This window comes from Nannospalax galili, unplaced genomic scaffold (assembly GCF_000622305.1).
Source record: "Nannospalax galili isolate Female #2095 unplaced genomic scaffold, S.galili_v1.0 scaffold405, whole genome shotgun sequence".
In the NCBI taxonomy this organism is placed as follows: domain Eukaryota; kingdom Metazoa; phylum Chordata; class Mammalia; order Rodentia; family Spalacidae; genus Nannospalax; species Nannospalax galili.
Genome location: NW_008354532.1, coordinates 3,369,502 through 3,384,851, shown reverse-complemented (window position 1 = coordinate 3,384,851; position 15,350 = coordinate 3,369,502). Strand labels below are relative to the sequence as shown.

The following is a 15,350-nucleotide window of genomic DNA, read 5'->3' as shown; positions in this document are numbered from 1 at the left end:
ATGGACTTGAACCAGTGTCCAGTCTACAAAGAGGAGGGTCAACACAGGAATCATTTCCTCCATGCTTCCAAGTGAAGCCAACCATCGTCAAGCAGGACATTTGACTTATCTTCACATAGGTGGAATTGGTAAAAGAAAGGAGCCAGGGGCTCTTCCCAAGTCCATGTGACCCCATGTGGAACAGATCCTCAAGCGACCTTAAGATTAAAAATAAATTGGTTGATCTGGACCACCTGTATGGCCTCAAACACTCAAGAGGAATGTATAACAAAAGATCAAAGGGGCCAATATAATTTCTTAAGAGTCCATATGCATCACTAAAGGCTACATAACAAGCAAAAATGCCAGACAGGAGATACCTTCTTTTGAGGAGTTGCCCAGTGTGGCCAAAGGGACTCCCAGATAGTAACCCAGCATAGAACTGGGAAAATGAACAGCAGACCCCAATTTTATCCAATAGAATATCGACAACTGATTACTGCTAGATGAGCAACAGCTGACCCTCCTAAAACAAAGACCTCTAGATAGGCTGACTAGATTCACCAGAAGGGCAAGTAGTGGGGAATGGCTGGGGGTGCCGACAAAACAGCAGACAGTAGCAGGGATATCAGAGTATAAGGGCTCAAGTCGGGGGCAGTGAGGCTATGGGAGAGTTGCGCTCTGGGAAGTGGATGTAAAAAAAAATATGGTGAACATACACCGTGAATTTTACTCAGCTGTAAAGAATGAAATTATATTTGTATGGAAATGCATGGAACTGGAGATCATATTAAGTGAAATAAGGCGATGTGGACAAATGCAAATCTAGCTTTAAATTTCTCTCTCTCTCTCTCTCTGTGTGTGTGTGTGTGTGTGTGTGTGTGTGTGTGTGTGTGTGTGTGTGTGTGTAAGTAAGCTTGAAAGACAGAAGGAGGAGTTATAAAGGCAGTGAGTGAACAAGAGAAGGTAGTAGAATCTATGTGACATGAAAAGAGGAGGGACTTTTGATGGGGAAGAAGGGACCAAAAAATGTGGAGAGGGACAGAGGAGAACAGCAGTGTGTGTGGGGTGGCAGATAGGAATGAATGTGTGTGTGTGTGTGTGTGTGTGTGTGAAAATACCACAGTGAAGCCCATGATTTTGCTTACTAAAATTATAATTAAATAATTTTAAAGGTAGCTAGGTAGAATATGTTCCCAAGGACCCAGGTTTTGGTTACTGTGTAATTTGGGATGATGTGACAAGAGTAGATTCCTATTTAAAGCCTCTAGTTCTCAGCAGCTGCTGTACTCTTTAGCTCAGAGCCTGCCATGAGGGGTGGCAGCACCCATCTTGGGGCTGGTTTAAGATACTTGAGTGATTTGCTCTTCTCTAGGGAGGGCTGAATGCACTTCTGGGTTTCATGGATTATCCTCAGTCCCTGTCTTAAGGCCCTTTATTTACCTCTAACTAGCCTTGTGATTTATCCCAGTTTTCTAATCCATTCATTAATCTGCAAACAGTTATGTCTTTAAAATTAAGTGGACCCTTTCAGTTGTTGTATTTTTGACACCGCACTTATTTTTAGTTAGTCCTGAAGCTTAAAGTCTCATGAAAAAAATCTGTGATTCTACATGTGTTGTTAAACAATAGAGGAAAATAAAGTGGGATAAATTCAACTTGAGTACCTCATGAAAAAAATAAGAAACTGTGCCTTTAATCCTAGCACTCAGGAGGCAGGGGCAGGCGGATCTCTGTGAATTCAATGCCAGCTTGGTCTACATAGTGAGTTCCAGGACAGCTGGGGCTACAGGAGACCCTGTCTCAAAAAAGAGCAAAAACCAACCAACCAAACAAACAAAAAACAAAAACAAAACTAAGAAACTGACAAAAAGACATGAATTAATGTTAACATTTTAGATCCTTGGGTACAGAAATGACATAAAATGAATTTAGGATAAAAGATGAGGTTGTAGCTCAGGGATAGAGCACTTGCCAAGTGTGCATGGGTCTTCTGTGCTTGGGGTTTGATCCCAGCAACACACACACACGTACATACACACTCTAATGGTACAGTTAAGATTCATGGTTTTTGTGTGTATAAAAAATAAGACCCACCATATAGCATAGGAGAGTGGTTAAAGCAAGGAATTTAATCAGTATTTTATGAGTAGATGGACCCAGATAATATTTCTGTTGTAAAACAGGAATGAGGACCCACACTTAGAGTAAAAAGCGTCTATGTTGCTAGACTAAATGGAATCAAAATCTTTTGTGACATAAATTTATGTTTTTATTTGAACTAATAGAAGTTGTGTGATGGTTAATTTTGATAGTTTGTTTTGATTTATAAATACCTGGAGCATTAGTGAGGCACACCTTGCAGTGACTCAACAAAGGCTTAGAATGAACAGAATAACACTGGTAATTGGTTTAACCAACACAAATGATTTCAACTCATTAGATCATGGAAATCAACTGAGTATGTCTGGACAGGTGTTTACAAAGAGGGTTAGCTGAGGAGGGAAGACCCACCCTGAAGATGGGCAGCACAGTCCTGCAGGCTGCAGTTCTAGACTGAGTAAAATGGAAAAGGAGAATCCCTCTGAGCACTGGCCCGCCCCTTTCTCTGCTTCCTGGTTGGTGCCCTGAACCAAGCTGCTTCCACTGTCAGGCCTTCCTTGCCCTGCAGGGCTGTGCCTTGCCTTTTGTCAGATATTTTGGTTGCATTCATAAGAAAACTAATAAACCTTTTCTAAAAATTATTTTTAAATTAGTATTTGGTGGGGGACAACATACATGCCACAGCACTGAGGTATGGAGGAAGTCATAGGACTACTTTGTGGAGTCTGTTCTCTATTTTCCTTTATGAGTTAAGGGATTGAACTCAGGCCATCAGGCCTGTGTGGCAAGCACCTTTACCCCTTTGGCCATCTTGGTTTCCCTAAGACTCTTTTTTTAAGCTTTCTGAGTTAGAGTTTTTATTAATCTGTTAATTCAATAATGCATCAGATATTTATTGAGCACATACTGGGTGCAAGGTGCGTTTATATTTTGTTGCAGCATCCCCTAACAGGCGATCAGTAATAGAGGAGGGAGGAGTCAATGTTTGGAGGATAATATGTTGTCGCTTCAAGTAAATAATTTCTTCACTTCAAGTATTCTTTGAATTCCTACAATGTGCATCGAACACATGTAGGGGACGACATTGGACTTTTGTAAGGATCACTTGTAGGACTTACGGAGAACATATTGAATCAGTGGGAACGTAGGAAAGATAAATTAGAAATCCACAGGCGCTTCCAACTTTTGTGGTACCTAAAGCTTACATGGTAAAACCATTAGAATCTTAAAGAAAAGCAGCAGCAAGTTTGGGTGCAGAAATCATCCAAATACAGGTGCTTTTAGAGCCTGTTTCCAAGATAGGGTCTTGCTGTGTTGCATAGGTTGACCTCAAACTCCTGGGTTTAAGTGCCCCTGCCATGGTCTCCCAAGTAGCTGGGACTGCAGGTGTGCATCACCACACCCAGCTTTAGACATAATAAGGTGATTTAGAAGTCATTGTCCATGTATTAGAATCATTCTGGGTTTTTTGTATGGTGGCTTCCAGAATACCTCACTGTATGATCACATAATGAGTAGGCATGAAAATTACAAAAGGATATTATAATAGGGTACACCAAGGGTACAGTGTGAGAGGAGGAGACTGATGGGCATCCTAGGACCTTACAGCAGAAGGCACAGGGAGACCCATCTTCAGCATAGCAGGAACCAGCTGCTTGTACCCTTAGGGATGTTCTGCCCCCCAACAAACAAACACTGAAGGATAAAAACTTATTTTTCTGTTCAAGGCCTTGCCCTTAATCAGAAAAAGTACACCTCTCCCTTTTTCCTTGTGACAGGTCTGCTGTCTGTACTGTCTGCTTGAATCACCATTTCATCTATGACTCTTTTTAAAAAAAAATTATTATCTTTATTTTATGTGTATGTGTATATTGCCTGCATGTAGGTAAGTGCACCCATGTCGTGCAGTGCACATGGAGGACAAAAGAAGCTGTTGGATCCCCTGGAACAGGAGTTATAGACAGTTGTTAGCTGCCATGTGGGTGCTGGGATTTGAACCCGGATCTTCTGCAAGAACAGCCAGTGTTCTTAACTGCTGAGCCATCTCTCCAGTCCCTCTTCTATGACTCTTCAAAGCTGAGCATCTTCTAAGACTTTCATTCCTGGCTCTTCCTTGCTTTCATGTGGTCCCCAGTAGGACTTCCGATTTCCACTCTGGGTCGATCACTAACTCCCCATCCTCATGACTCATCCATGCTCACATTGAACAAGAATCTCTTTCTTTGGCTAACATAATTTAAAATTTTAATTTAGCTCCAAGTTTGTCATTATTACATAAAATGAAGTAGGCTATTCTTAAAGAACATTTAAATTCCCAAGTCTAGCAACTCAATACTGAAACCACTCATATAAAAACTTTAAAACTGCTTCACATGCTAACTTTGTAAACATTTTCTTTGTAGATGGAAAAACTGGTGGATTCGTGGGATTCTTACCTTGACTATGATTTCATTGTTTTTCCTGATCATCTATATGGGGTCCTTTATGCTGATGCTTCTGGTGAGTGAGTGCATTTTGTTTTTCGATGCTTACATGTCATTGAAGTAATTTGAGCATGTAATAAAAATAAAGTAACCCAGGGCTTGGTAACAGAAAATTTAGTTTATGCATTTTCTAGTTTGTGAAATGATCTAGGCTTATCTTTTCTGCTTGAAAACTTCAGTTTACTCATTCAGTAGAACCCAAGTATGCATGGTAGTTATGTCATGAAGGCAAATAGACACTTTAAGCTTTTACTTCAGTCATTTAATAAGAGCCTTTAAGATGACTGCTGTGTGCCAGGCATTACACTACTTCTGGGTATGTTAATAGTGGTGCTGAAAAAACATCCCTATCTTTGTCTTTATGTCATTGTGAAGAACTGATTACATCTAATTATAAACTGCAGAATTTGAAATAAAGAATAGTACTCTGAGAGCAGAGAAAGAGCTGGCACACTTTCTTGAAGCTTTGCACAAAGCATGTGACCTACAATCAAGGTTTAGTAGGAGTCATGGACATGAAGGGAGGAGTCTGGGGGGATCTTCACAGAGAATCAACATACACCACAGTAATGGGAGCCAGAAGAAATCTATTTGTTCAGCATATTTTATCCAGGGGTCCGAGTATGGCTTAACAATGAACAGTGGCAGCCGTTCTTGGAGGTGTGCGTTGTCTCTATTATGTAAGGATGAGTTGAGAGTATGACAGGGCCCTGTAGGTGAACTCTTTGCCCCTGACCAGTCACCACTGATATCACTGTGGCACCTGCTCCCAGTGCATGCCTGCGCTATTTTTTTTTTTAATCTCATGCCAGTTAATACAGCCTCTCCCTATGTACTTACCTTCCTGTCCTCTTGCCTACTTGATAATGTGATTACCCATCTTGCCTGTCTTCCTCCCCCAATACTCTATCTGGTTCAGAGCTGATAAGCTTATGAGCAACATGATGGAGTTTTCCTTTATTAATAATAAGTTTTAAAGTATTTATTTTTATGTATGAGTATTTTGCTGGCATGTAAATGTACCATGTGTGTGCAATGCCCATGAAGGTCAGAAGAGGGCACTGGATCCTCTGCAACTGGAGTTATGTGTGATTGTGCTAGGACCTGAACTTGGATCTTCTGGAAGAACAGCAAGTGTCCTTAACTGTTGAGCCATCTCATTAGTCCCTGGATCCTAATTAAAAAAAAAAAAAATTGGAGTCAGATCCTTTAACTTGCTATGTAGGCCAGGCTAGCTGGAGTCCTCTACTTCAGCCTTCCTGGTGCTGGGATCACAGACTTATGCCCCCATACCTGGTTGGATCCTGACTTTTGTTGTTGTGTGGTTTGAGACAGGGTCTCCCTGTAGCCCCAGATGTCCTGGAACTCTTTATGTAGACCAAGGCAGCTTTGGATCTTTTTTTTTTTTAGCTTTTAAAGAAAATACTTTATTGCATCATGAAAAAGGCATCCAACAACTAGATTCATACTTGTTTGAATCTATAAAACCGAAAATTTATTTATTAGACAGTATGTGGGCACCCTGTTCCACATGGGAACAAAAAGACGCTCTAGGTTTTTTAAGTATTGCACAGTCTGAAAACAAAATCCAAAAAAAAAAAAAAGGGAAAGGGTGCGGGGAAAGAGCACATGATATTGGGAACCATCTCACATTATGAAAAATCTACCAAGAAACAATTTTTAAAAGAAATCCCTTTGTTTCTACAGTAGCTTTGAGTTTCTAGTTCTTGGAATGAGTCTATTCCATTGAAGATATCTCAGTAACAGGAGGCTGCTTCTTAGCAATCCCATGTGCAAATGATAATAAAAAATATATATATATATAAAATAATGCATCTCTTGCCATCACCCTGACAATCAGGACCATATTTTTGAGAACTGTTTTGCTTGGAAAAGGGTTAAGCTGTGAGTTTGGCCTGTAGCTCCATCTCTGCAGCCCATTTGAGTGCAACATCCACTAGAAGCTGAAATCCACTAAAATCCTGGTTGAGGTCAGGTGGAGTAGGGGGTGGGGTGTTGAAAAGACCACTCTGCTCTGTCCCACACCAACTGACTGGCAGAGGGAGAAAGGGCCATCTTTCAATGCAGTCACAGTGGTATGGCAGATCACTGATCGGCGAGCCAAAACTGATCCTGGGGATGAGGGCTTAGGAGACAATGGCCTCCCTAGAGTGGGGCTGGGTCCAGCTGTGCAGGAATGAAACGGGCTCCCCTCTAGAGGTGGCACAAAATTTTTGATACCCATTGCAGCCTCCATAGAGCCAGCTTCAGAAATCTTGGTCCCACTGTGGGAAATTGTGAACTGATTTGGATCTTTGCCATCCTTTCTCAGCATGTCAGGGAGGAGCCTGCAACGAGTGTTGATGAACTAGTTACAAACCTGTAGTGTGGACAGGTGTGTCTGCTGGGACAGCAATGCCTTCTCTTGCTCTGATGGGTAGGCATTATGTCTGTGCTTGTAAAGCCAGCCCCAAAGAATCTGAACAGACTCTTTGGGCAAGTTGACCCTCCTTCTCCTCTTGCCAGAGGCAACTGAAGAAGAAAGATCCAGGGGAATGTCCATGCTGTCCTCATCCTCAGTCTCACTGCTGGAAGCTGCAGCTACACCATGGCGCGAAAGCCACCATGAACAGGCCAAGGGACACCTTTTGCTGGAGTAAATCATACCGAAGCAGAGCAAGCTGACAGCTGGATCCTTATTTTTAAAATATAATCATAAACCTACCTAAATTACTTGACACTTCCTTATTTTTTCTGGTATGAAAGAAACATCCAGGCTTTTCTTTCTTTGCAAGTTATATGCTTTGCTTGGAGAGCTTAATCAATGAAAAAATAAAAATCTTAAATATCTAAAGTATATGTGAATTATACTTTATTACATGCACATACATATACTATTTGTATGCCATATTTATGTTGAGAGGATGTGACTGATACACAGTAGCTGATACTCAACTGATACTGTACATGTTCAGTTTTATTTATATTCCTATTTCTAAATCTATCTTTTCTGCTTTGAGAGGTACATGTTATACCCACCTTGCATTTCTTTTAGCATGTCAACACTCTATGATAATTAATTCAAGATAGTTTTATTGAAAACCTGTTTCTAGCCAACTCTGGTAGTACATGCCTGTAATCACAGCACTGAGGCAGGAGGAGCCCAAGTTTGAAATTAGTGTGGTCTATATAGTGACTTCTAGGCCAGCCTGGAGCTACATAGAGAGACTTTATCTCAGGTACCAAAAACAAACAAAAAGGACAAAGCAAAAGAAAAATAAAGTCTCCCAAATAGTCCCCTAAAACCCAGGTAAACCAACAATTAAAAAAAAAAAACCCTGATTTTTTAGGAAATGCTGGCTACTATTAGATGGAACTCATCTAGCTTTTCTGTATATATTATACATAAAGGAAAAAAGGGAGCTTGTTTCCCTTCACGCTCCTGTTACCATTCTTCGACTGCTGTGTTCACAGTTTGGAATCATGCTTTCTAAATGGTGTAGTTACCAAAGCAGTTATGAACATATAAAATTTATTTTTTTTAATATTTTCATTATTTTCTTTTTTGTGTATGAGTGTTTCCCTGCATGTAAGTGCATCTGTGCCATGCAATGCCCACAGAAATCAGAAGAATGCATCGGATCCTCTGGAACTGGAATTCCCTACTATCTTTTTGAAACTGCTTTAATAATTGTTAATTCATATTATATAATTTACTTTCAAACAATGTCTTTATTTTCCATTGTGAGAATGGAAAAAGTATATTAAAAGTCTTTTTTGAAGATAGAAAACTCCCAGACACCTCAAGTCTATTGCCAACTGCTCAAATAACATTGCTGCTCATATATTTCCTTTCTTCTTTTAATTTGTGCTTTAAAAATCATTGTAGCCGGGCATGGTGGTGCATGCCTTTAATCCAAGCACTTGGGAGGCAGAGGCAGGAGGATCGTTGTGAATTCGAGGACAGCTGGGGCTACAGGGAGACCCTGTCTCAAAAAAAAAAAAAAAACATTGCTACAATAGTACTATGACTAAAATTTTGTACTCTATTTTAAAATTAAGTATCATGCCAAAAGTTTTATATTGTGCCTCAGTCTTCATTCACCAGCTCTGATCGATTTTCCTGTTTAATGGAGCGTCAAGCATCCTGCTATATAAGTCATTGTGCTGTTTATAAACATTCAGGTTATGGTCTGTGTTTTTTCTTAAATCAGTAGCACTATCTTGAACATACATGAGCATAAATAAGACCTGCTTTTATGAATAAGATTTTTTTCTTAGCATAGATTCCTAAATTAAAAAGAGGCACTTTTATTTGCATAACCCAAAGTTGCCGTAGTTGACATTCAACATTCCAAACCTTACTTGTGTTCTGTCCCCCAGCCAACATAAATCTGTGTTTTCCTAGGCTTTCCCTGGTACTCTGTGTTCCCTTCTTATCCTTAGCTCTCCTCTTAGGACTTAGTGTCCCTTAAATAGGCTCATATGTTGAAGGCTTGGTTTCTGGATCATAAATCTAATTGAGAGGCGATTGGATCATGAAGAGTCTGTTCTAATCAGTGAGTTAATTTGATGGATTCATACTGTTATGAGGTATGGAAACTCAGAGGTGGGGCTGAGTTGGTGGAAGTAGGTCAACATAAGTTTAGGGACTTTATCTGTCCTTGGCTGTTCTTTGTCTTACTCTCTACTTCCTGGCCTCCATGAGGTGAGCAGTTCCATTCCACTATGCCCTTTCTACCATGATGTTCTGCCCCACCATAGCCTCAAACTATGGACTGAACCCTTTGAAATTATGAGCCAAAAGAAGCCATTCTTCCTTTTATGTTGTTGTTTTGGCCAGGTATTTGTTTGCAGTGTCAAAAATTGACATACAAAAGCCCTGAGTCATTTCCAGGAGTGCTGAGTGACTAGTAAAGTCGGCTACTGAAGAGTTGGCTGTTGTTTTTAAGGCTCTTAACACATTGGGTCAACCAAGTTCTATCAGTGCTTTTATGGAGTGCGGTCTCAATTTCTCTGTAATATCCCAGCCCTGAAGGATATAAATATATTTTAAGATTTTTAATTCTAGTCTTTTGAATTCTTTATTTTCTGTTTTCCCAGAAGTTCCATATTCTCCCTGTAAGGAATAATTGATGAACATATAAATACATGCAGGATAAAAGGCCTCCTTTCCCCTCCATTCAGTGAAACACCATGTATAGTGCTAATGGCTGTTTTTAAGCAAATGTTTTCATAGAGATTGCTTCACTGCATTTGATATTTTAAAAGCTTTTTGTTCTATAGATAGTATGGCTTTACCACTTTTGTTGTAACATTATCCCCATTCTGTGATTATTTTTGTTAAAAAGACGATATCATACATAGAGGTTCTTTGAAAAATGACATTTAAATATCCTCTTGTCATTGACACACCTATGACTTTCTACTAGTACTCTTTACTGTGGAATAAAATTCCTTCATTATGTGGCGAAGGGGACGCATTTACTTTCTTAAAGTATGTGATTGGACATACAAGTATTTGGGGCAAAATAGCTTAATATCCTAAATGACAATTTTGATAAAACTAATTTACAGAAATCACTCATCTTTATAAGTATGCTAAAATGTGTAAAGACACATGAGTGAATGCAAGCAGACTTCCATGAGCTGTCTTTTCCTGTGGTAGGTAGTTCAAGAGATAAAAATGGAAAAGTTAAAGCTGGGAGTGTTTGTATATGTCTGAAATCCTAACACTCAGGCTGAGGCAGGGACATAGGGAGTTACAGACTAGCCCAAGGCCTAGAGTGAGACCCTATCTCAAAGAAAAAAATTCAATTTTGAGAAATAATGTGAATAAATAGAAATAAAAAAAAAATATGTGAAGCCAAGTCAACTGAAAAACCAGACTCTACCCCTCAGACTCTAAAGTCTAATACCAGTTCCTGTGCTTTGACCATCCCGAACCTTTAAAGGCATCACTTGATTTTTAAAGAGTGAATATTGCATTTTTGCTGCTAACATGTTGAATAATTATAAATTAACAGATTAAGATTTTCTAAAACATATGTGCTAAGAACTTACTTTTAAATAATTCAGCACAAATATGAACATTAGAAATTATTCATGTTTTCCGTTTTGGTTTCAGGTTCTAGGCATCCAAGTGAAATGTTTCCATGAAATCATCACCATCGGGTACAGAGTCTATCACTCCTACGATCTTCCATGGTTTAGGACACTAAGTTGGTGAGTAACCTGGAAAGTGTTTTTGATGCAAGTCAAATTCATTTCTGAAACTTTGTTAAAGAAGGATCTTGATCAATCAGTATCCCTTGGTTTAAATTACGGATTGATTTTGCAGAAGCATAGACGTAATGCAGGTGAATTTCGAAAAAGAAAATAACCCTTTGTGCCTCTGAAGCACAACCTTTTTCATAGTGCCTGTGTCAGCCTTTGTAGAGGTGTCTAATTTATGGTTAAGACATATACCATTTTTGTCCCTTTGAAAAAAAGTCAACATTGCATCAGACACATTTTTATTCCCTTCATGATCAAAATTTTATGAAAAAGTTTTCTTATAATCTTTATTTTCCCTCAATTGACATGAGAACACAAAATAATTTATATGTAGATATATATTTAAAGTTTAAAAATTTTTTTCATGTATTCGTAGCCTTCAAGACCTTGGCCACAAACATGATTGTATAGTAGTTCCATTTAACCTAAAGGGTCCTGTCTTTAATGTAGTTGTTTAATTAGTGTCTTCCAGGGAGCCAGTGTCTAATTAAGGCAGGTATGTCTCACCTTTGGGCTTAAAATAGTCAAAAATAGTTTCTTGAGCCGAGTGTGGTGACACATACCTGTAATCCTAGCACTTGGGATTGAACAAGTGTGGCAGCTTGTTCAGTTGCTGATTGTCTAAGGCAGGAGGATCATGGACCAGCCTGGACTATATAGCAAGACTGTCTCAAAAAGCCAAAGGGGATGGGGAGTGAAAGGGAAACTAAAGTTCTTGATTTTGATTTTGATGATAGGTATTTTTTCTTCTTCTTGCAGTTTTCTTTATTTGTGTTAAAATATATGGGACACACCCAGACACATACCCACAGTACACACACACACACACACACACACACACAAATAAAATCACTGCTCAACTGGAGTCCTTCTGGGCATTGAGAAGAGAAGATAAAGGCATCAGGACTGTGAGCAGGGCAGTAGGGAAGAAACTCAAACCTCTTCTTCCTTTCCCTCTTAGTCTGCCTTGGGTAGGTGGGGTTTGGTCTTCCAGGCTTTATTATTAAACAGGAGAACTGTGAGCACTTAGGAGTTCATTTTCATTATGAACTTAATTCATTGTCCATGAGTGTGTGCATGTGTGTGTGATGTTTTTAGCATTATCTCTGGCATTTTTTTCAAATGCTTATTTTTAATATCTTATTAATAACCTCTGTTGACTAAAGTCAATAGATATTTTACATATCTTGGGTTAACAAAATACATTATTGAAGTAAATTTAACCTATTTTTCTTTATTTTTCAATTTTAATTTTTTTTAAATTTAATAACCACATGATTAGAAGAAGTATTTCATTACAGCTTTAACATATTCAGTAACACACTCCAGAGCAAGGATACAGCTCCTTCAAAAGTGCCTGTAAAATTTTTAGGTTCGTTGTTGAATTAATACAGTTATACAATATTGATCAGTGTAAGCCCTGTAAGACATAAAACTGGATTTTTTAACTTTTAAAAAAGATCTCCATTTCATTTTAAAATATACATTTCTTACAGAAAGACTCATTATTTTTGCTACTGAGATGTTGGCACATATATCTCTAATCTGTTTGTATCTGATTATTACAAGTCATAATGAGTTGCACTTGGCTCCTTGGTACCTGTGTATGTCTATAAAGTCATTGGGTAGATTTCATTGGTAATGTTTATCACCTCTACTAATTAACATGATGTAAACTTCCATGCTTCCTCTTCAAATATTACCCAACTATATACCACTTCCCAGATGGCACCCTCTCATAGCCTCCCTCCCCCCACTAGAGCCCTTATATTCTGTTATCCCTGCTACTGTCCTCTGTGTTGTCAGCACACCAGCTGTTCCTTACTACTTGTCCATCTGGTGAATCTAGTCAGCCTATCTAGAAGTCTTTGTTTTAGGAAGGTCAGCTGCTCCTCATCTAGCAGCAATCAGTTGTCAATATTCCTTTAGATAAGATTGGGGTCTACTGTTTATTTTCCCAGTTTTTATACTGGGTTACTATCTGGGAGTCCCTTGGGGCACCCTGGCCAACAACTCAGAAGAAGGTATCTCCTATCTGGCATTGTTGCTTGTTATGTAGCCTTTGGCTATACATATGGACTCTTAAAAAATTATATTGGCCCCTTAAATCTTTGGTTATACTTCCCTTTTGGGTATCTAAGGCCATACAGTAGGCCCAGATAAACCAATTTATTTTTACTCTTAAGGTCGTTTGAGGATCTGTTCCTCAGGGCTCACATGGGCTTGGGAGGAGCCCTTGGCTCCATTCTTTTACCAGTTCCACCTATGTTAAGATAAGTTGAAGGTCCTTCTCGACCATGGCTGGCTTCGCTTGGAAGCATGGAGGAAGTGTTTCTCTGTGTTGAGCCTCCTCTTTGTAGACTGGACACTGGTGCAAGTCCATCTCATGGAGTCTCCTCGGCCTCCTTGATCAAGAGGACAGGTGACCCACCACAATTACAGGACATTTTGGGAGATGCTCATAATCCCCTGGAACTAGTTGACAGAGGAGGGCAAGGAGCAAAAACTGTCCTTTATGCCCCTCTAACCAAATTATTATAGGCCTCAAAGTGTCTGTTAAACATCCAAGAAGGTTAGTTCCACCAGTCTGGGTACTTTTAATTACTGTGTGCCATGTAGATACATCTTGGGCAAAGACCAATTGTTCTCAGATAAAGCTTACCTAGACATATATTTCTTGATCTGCTATGTATAATTTGTCAGTAAGTTGTTCAATTAAACTAGCTAGGCCTTATTTATCTCTCACATTATCTAACCCCTTCATCATGGTTTCCCCAATTAAAGTGCCCCCATTTCCCCCCTTTCTCCCTTCTCCTATGGTCCTACCTCTCTTGAGCTCCTTCTTTCCCTTTATCCCCTAGGTTCCTTGTATACCCTTCCCTCCCCACTCTGTTAAACTAACCCAATTTTTTATCCATATCTCCCTTATTAATGCCTGTTTCTACTGTTCTTCTCTTTTAGGTTCTTTCTTTTCCTTTACCTCCCTGATTCCTTTCCATTATCCTGGTTGCTGTAGTTATGTCTGGATACATACTCACTTATCAAGGTTTGGTTCTAGGATTCACATATGCGGGCAGACATATGTCGATTTTTTTTTTTTCTGAGTCTGTGTTACTTCACTTAGTCTAACGGTTTCTAGTTCCATCCATTTACCTGCAAATTTCAGGATTTCATCTTTTACTGCTGAGTAAAACTCCATCATATAAATGAACCACATTTTCATTATCCACTCATCAATTGAGGGACACTTAGGTTGCTTCCATCTCTTAGCTATTGTGAAAAGAACAGCAACAAACATGGATGTACAGATGTCTCTGCAATGTTCTCTTGATCTTAGCCAGTCTGACTGGGGTAAGGTGAAATCTTAAAGTGGTTTTAATTTGCATTTCCCTGATAATTAGTGATGTTGAACATCTTTTAAGATGCTTCATAGACATCTTTACTTCTTTTGAGAACTCTGTTCAGCTCCTTAGCCCATCTGTTAATAGGGTTACTTCTTGTCTTGATTCTCTGTTTTTTGAGTTCGTTATATATTCTGGATATTAAACCTGTCAGATGTGTTGTTGGTAAAGATTTTCTCCCATCCTGTGGGTTTTCTCTTCACTTCCTGGTTGCCTCCTTTCGTGTACATAGACATCTTTACTTCTTTTGAGAACTCTGTTCAGCTCCTTAGCCCATCTGTTAATAGGGTTACTTCTTGTCTTGATTCTCTGTTTTTTGAGTTCGTTATATATTCTGGATATTAAACCTGTCAGATGTGTTGTTGGTAAAGATTTTCTCCCATCCTGTGGGTTTTCTCTTCACTTCCTGGTTGCCTCCTTTCGTGTACAGAAGCTTTTTAGTTTAATGAGGTCCCATTTCTTGATTCTTGACTTTATTTCTTGAGCAGTTGCTGTCCGGTTTAGAAAATCCTTTCCTGCACCTATATCTTTTAGGTTTTTGCCAAAGTTTTCTTCTAATAATTTCAGAGTTTCATTGAGGTCTTTGATCCACCTGGAATTGCCTTTTGTGCAAGGTGAAAGATAGGGGTTTAGTTTCATTCTTCTATGAGTGGAGATCCAGTTTTCCCAGTACCATTTGCTGAACATGCTGTCTTTTCCTCCAGTGAATGTTCTTGGACCGTTTGTCAAATATGAGGTGGCTGAAATTGCATGTACTCATATTTGGGTCTTCAATTTTGTTCCATTGATGAATGGGTCTATTTTTGTGCCAGTACCATGTTGTTTTTATGATGATAGCTCTATAATACAGCTTAAAATCTGGTATAGTAATCCCCTTGGTATTTCTCTTAGTACTCAGGGTTGCTTTGGCTATTGGAGGTTTTTTGTGCTTCCATATGAATCTTAGGATGGTTTTTTTTCCAATTCTGTGAAAAATATCATGGGGATTTTGATTGGCATTGCATTGAGTCTATAACTGGCTTTTGATAGGATGGTCATTTTCACAATATTAATTCTTCCAATCCATGAGCATGGGAGATCCTTCCATCTTCTGATGTCTTCCTTAATC

General features: G+C 39.1%; 1 protein-coding gene and 1 pseudogene across 3 annotated transcripts in view; one reads left to right on the top strand and one right to left on the bottom strand.

The window, feature by feature from the left end:
* Cds1 (CDP-diacylglycerol synthase 1) overlaps nucleotides 1-15,350 on the top strand; it is a 116,221-nt gene that overhangs the window by 57,637 nt on the left and 43,234 nt on the right. For all 3 annotated transcript variants that reach the window (XM_029555323.1, XM_029555322.1, XM_017802852.2), the window contains exons 3-4: nucleotides 4,485-4,581; nucleotides 10,693-10,790. In XM_029555323.1, the coding sequence (XP_029411183.1) occupies nucleotides 4,485-4,581; nucleotides 10,693-10,790 (195 nt within the window). The remainder of the gene's footprint in view (nucleotides 1-4,484; nucleotides 4,582-10,692; nucleotides 10,791-15,350) is intronic.
* Nucleotides 6,464-7,295, bottom strand: LOC103748986 (annotated as a pseudogene).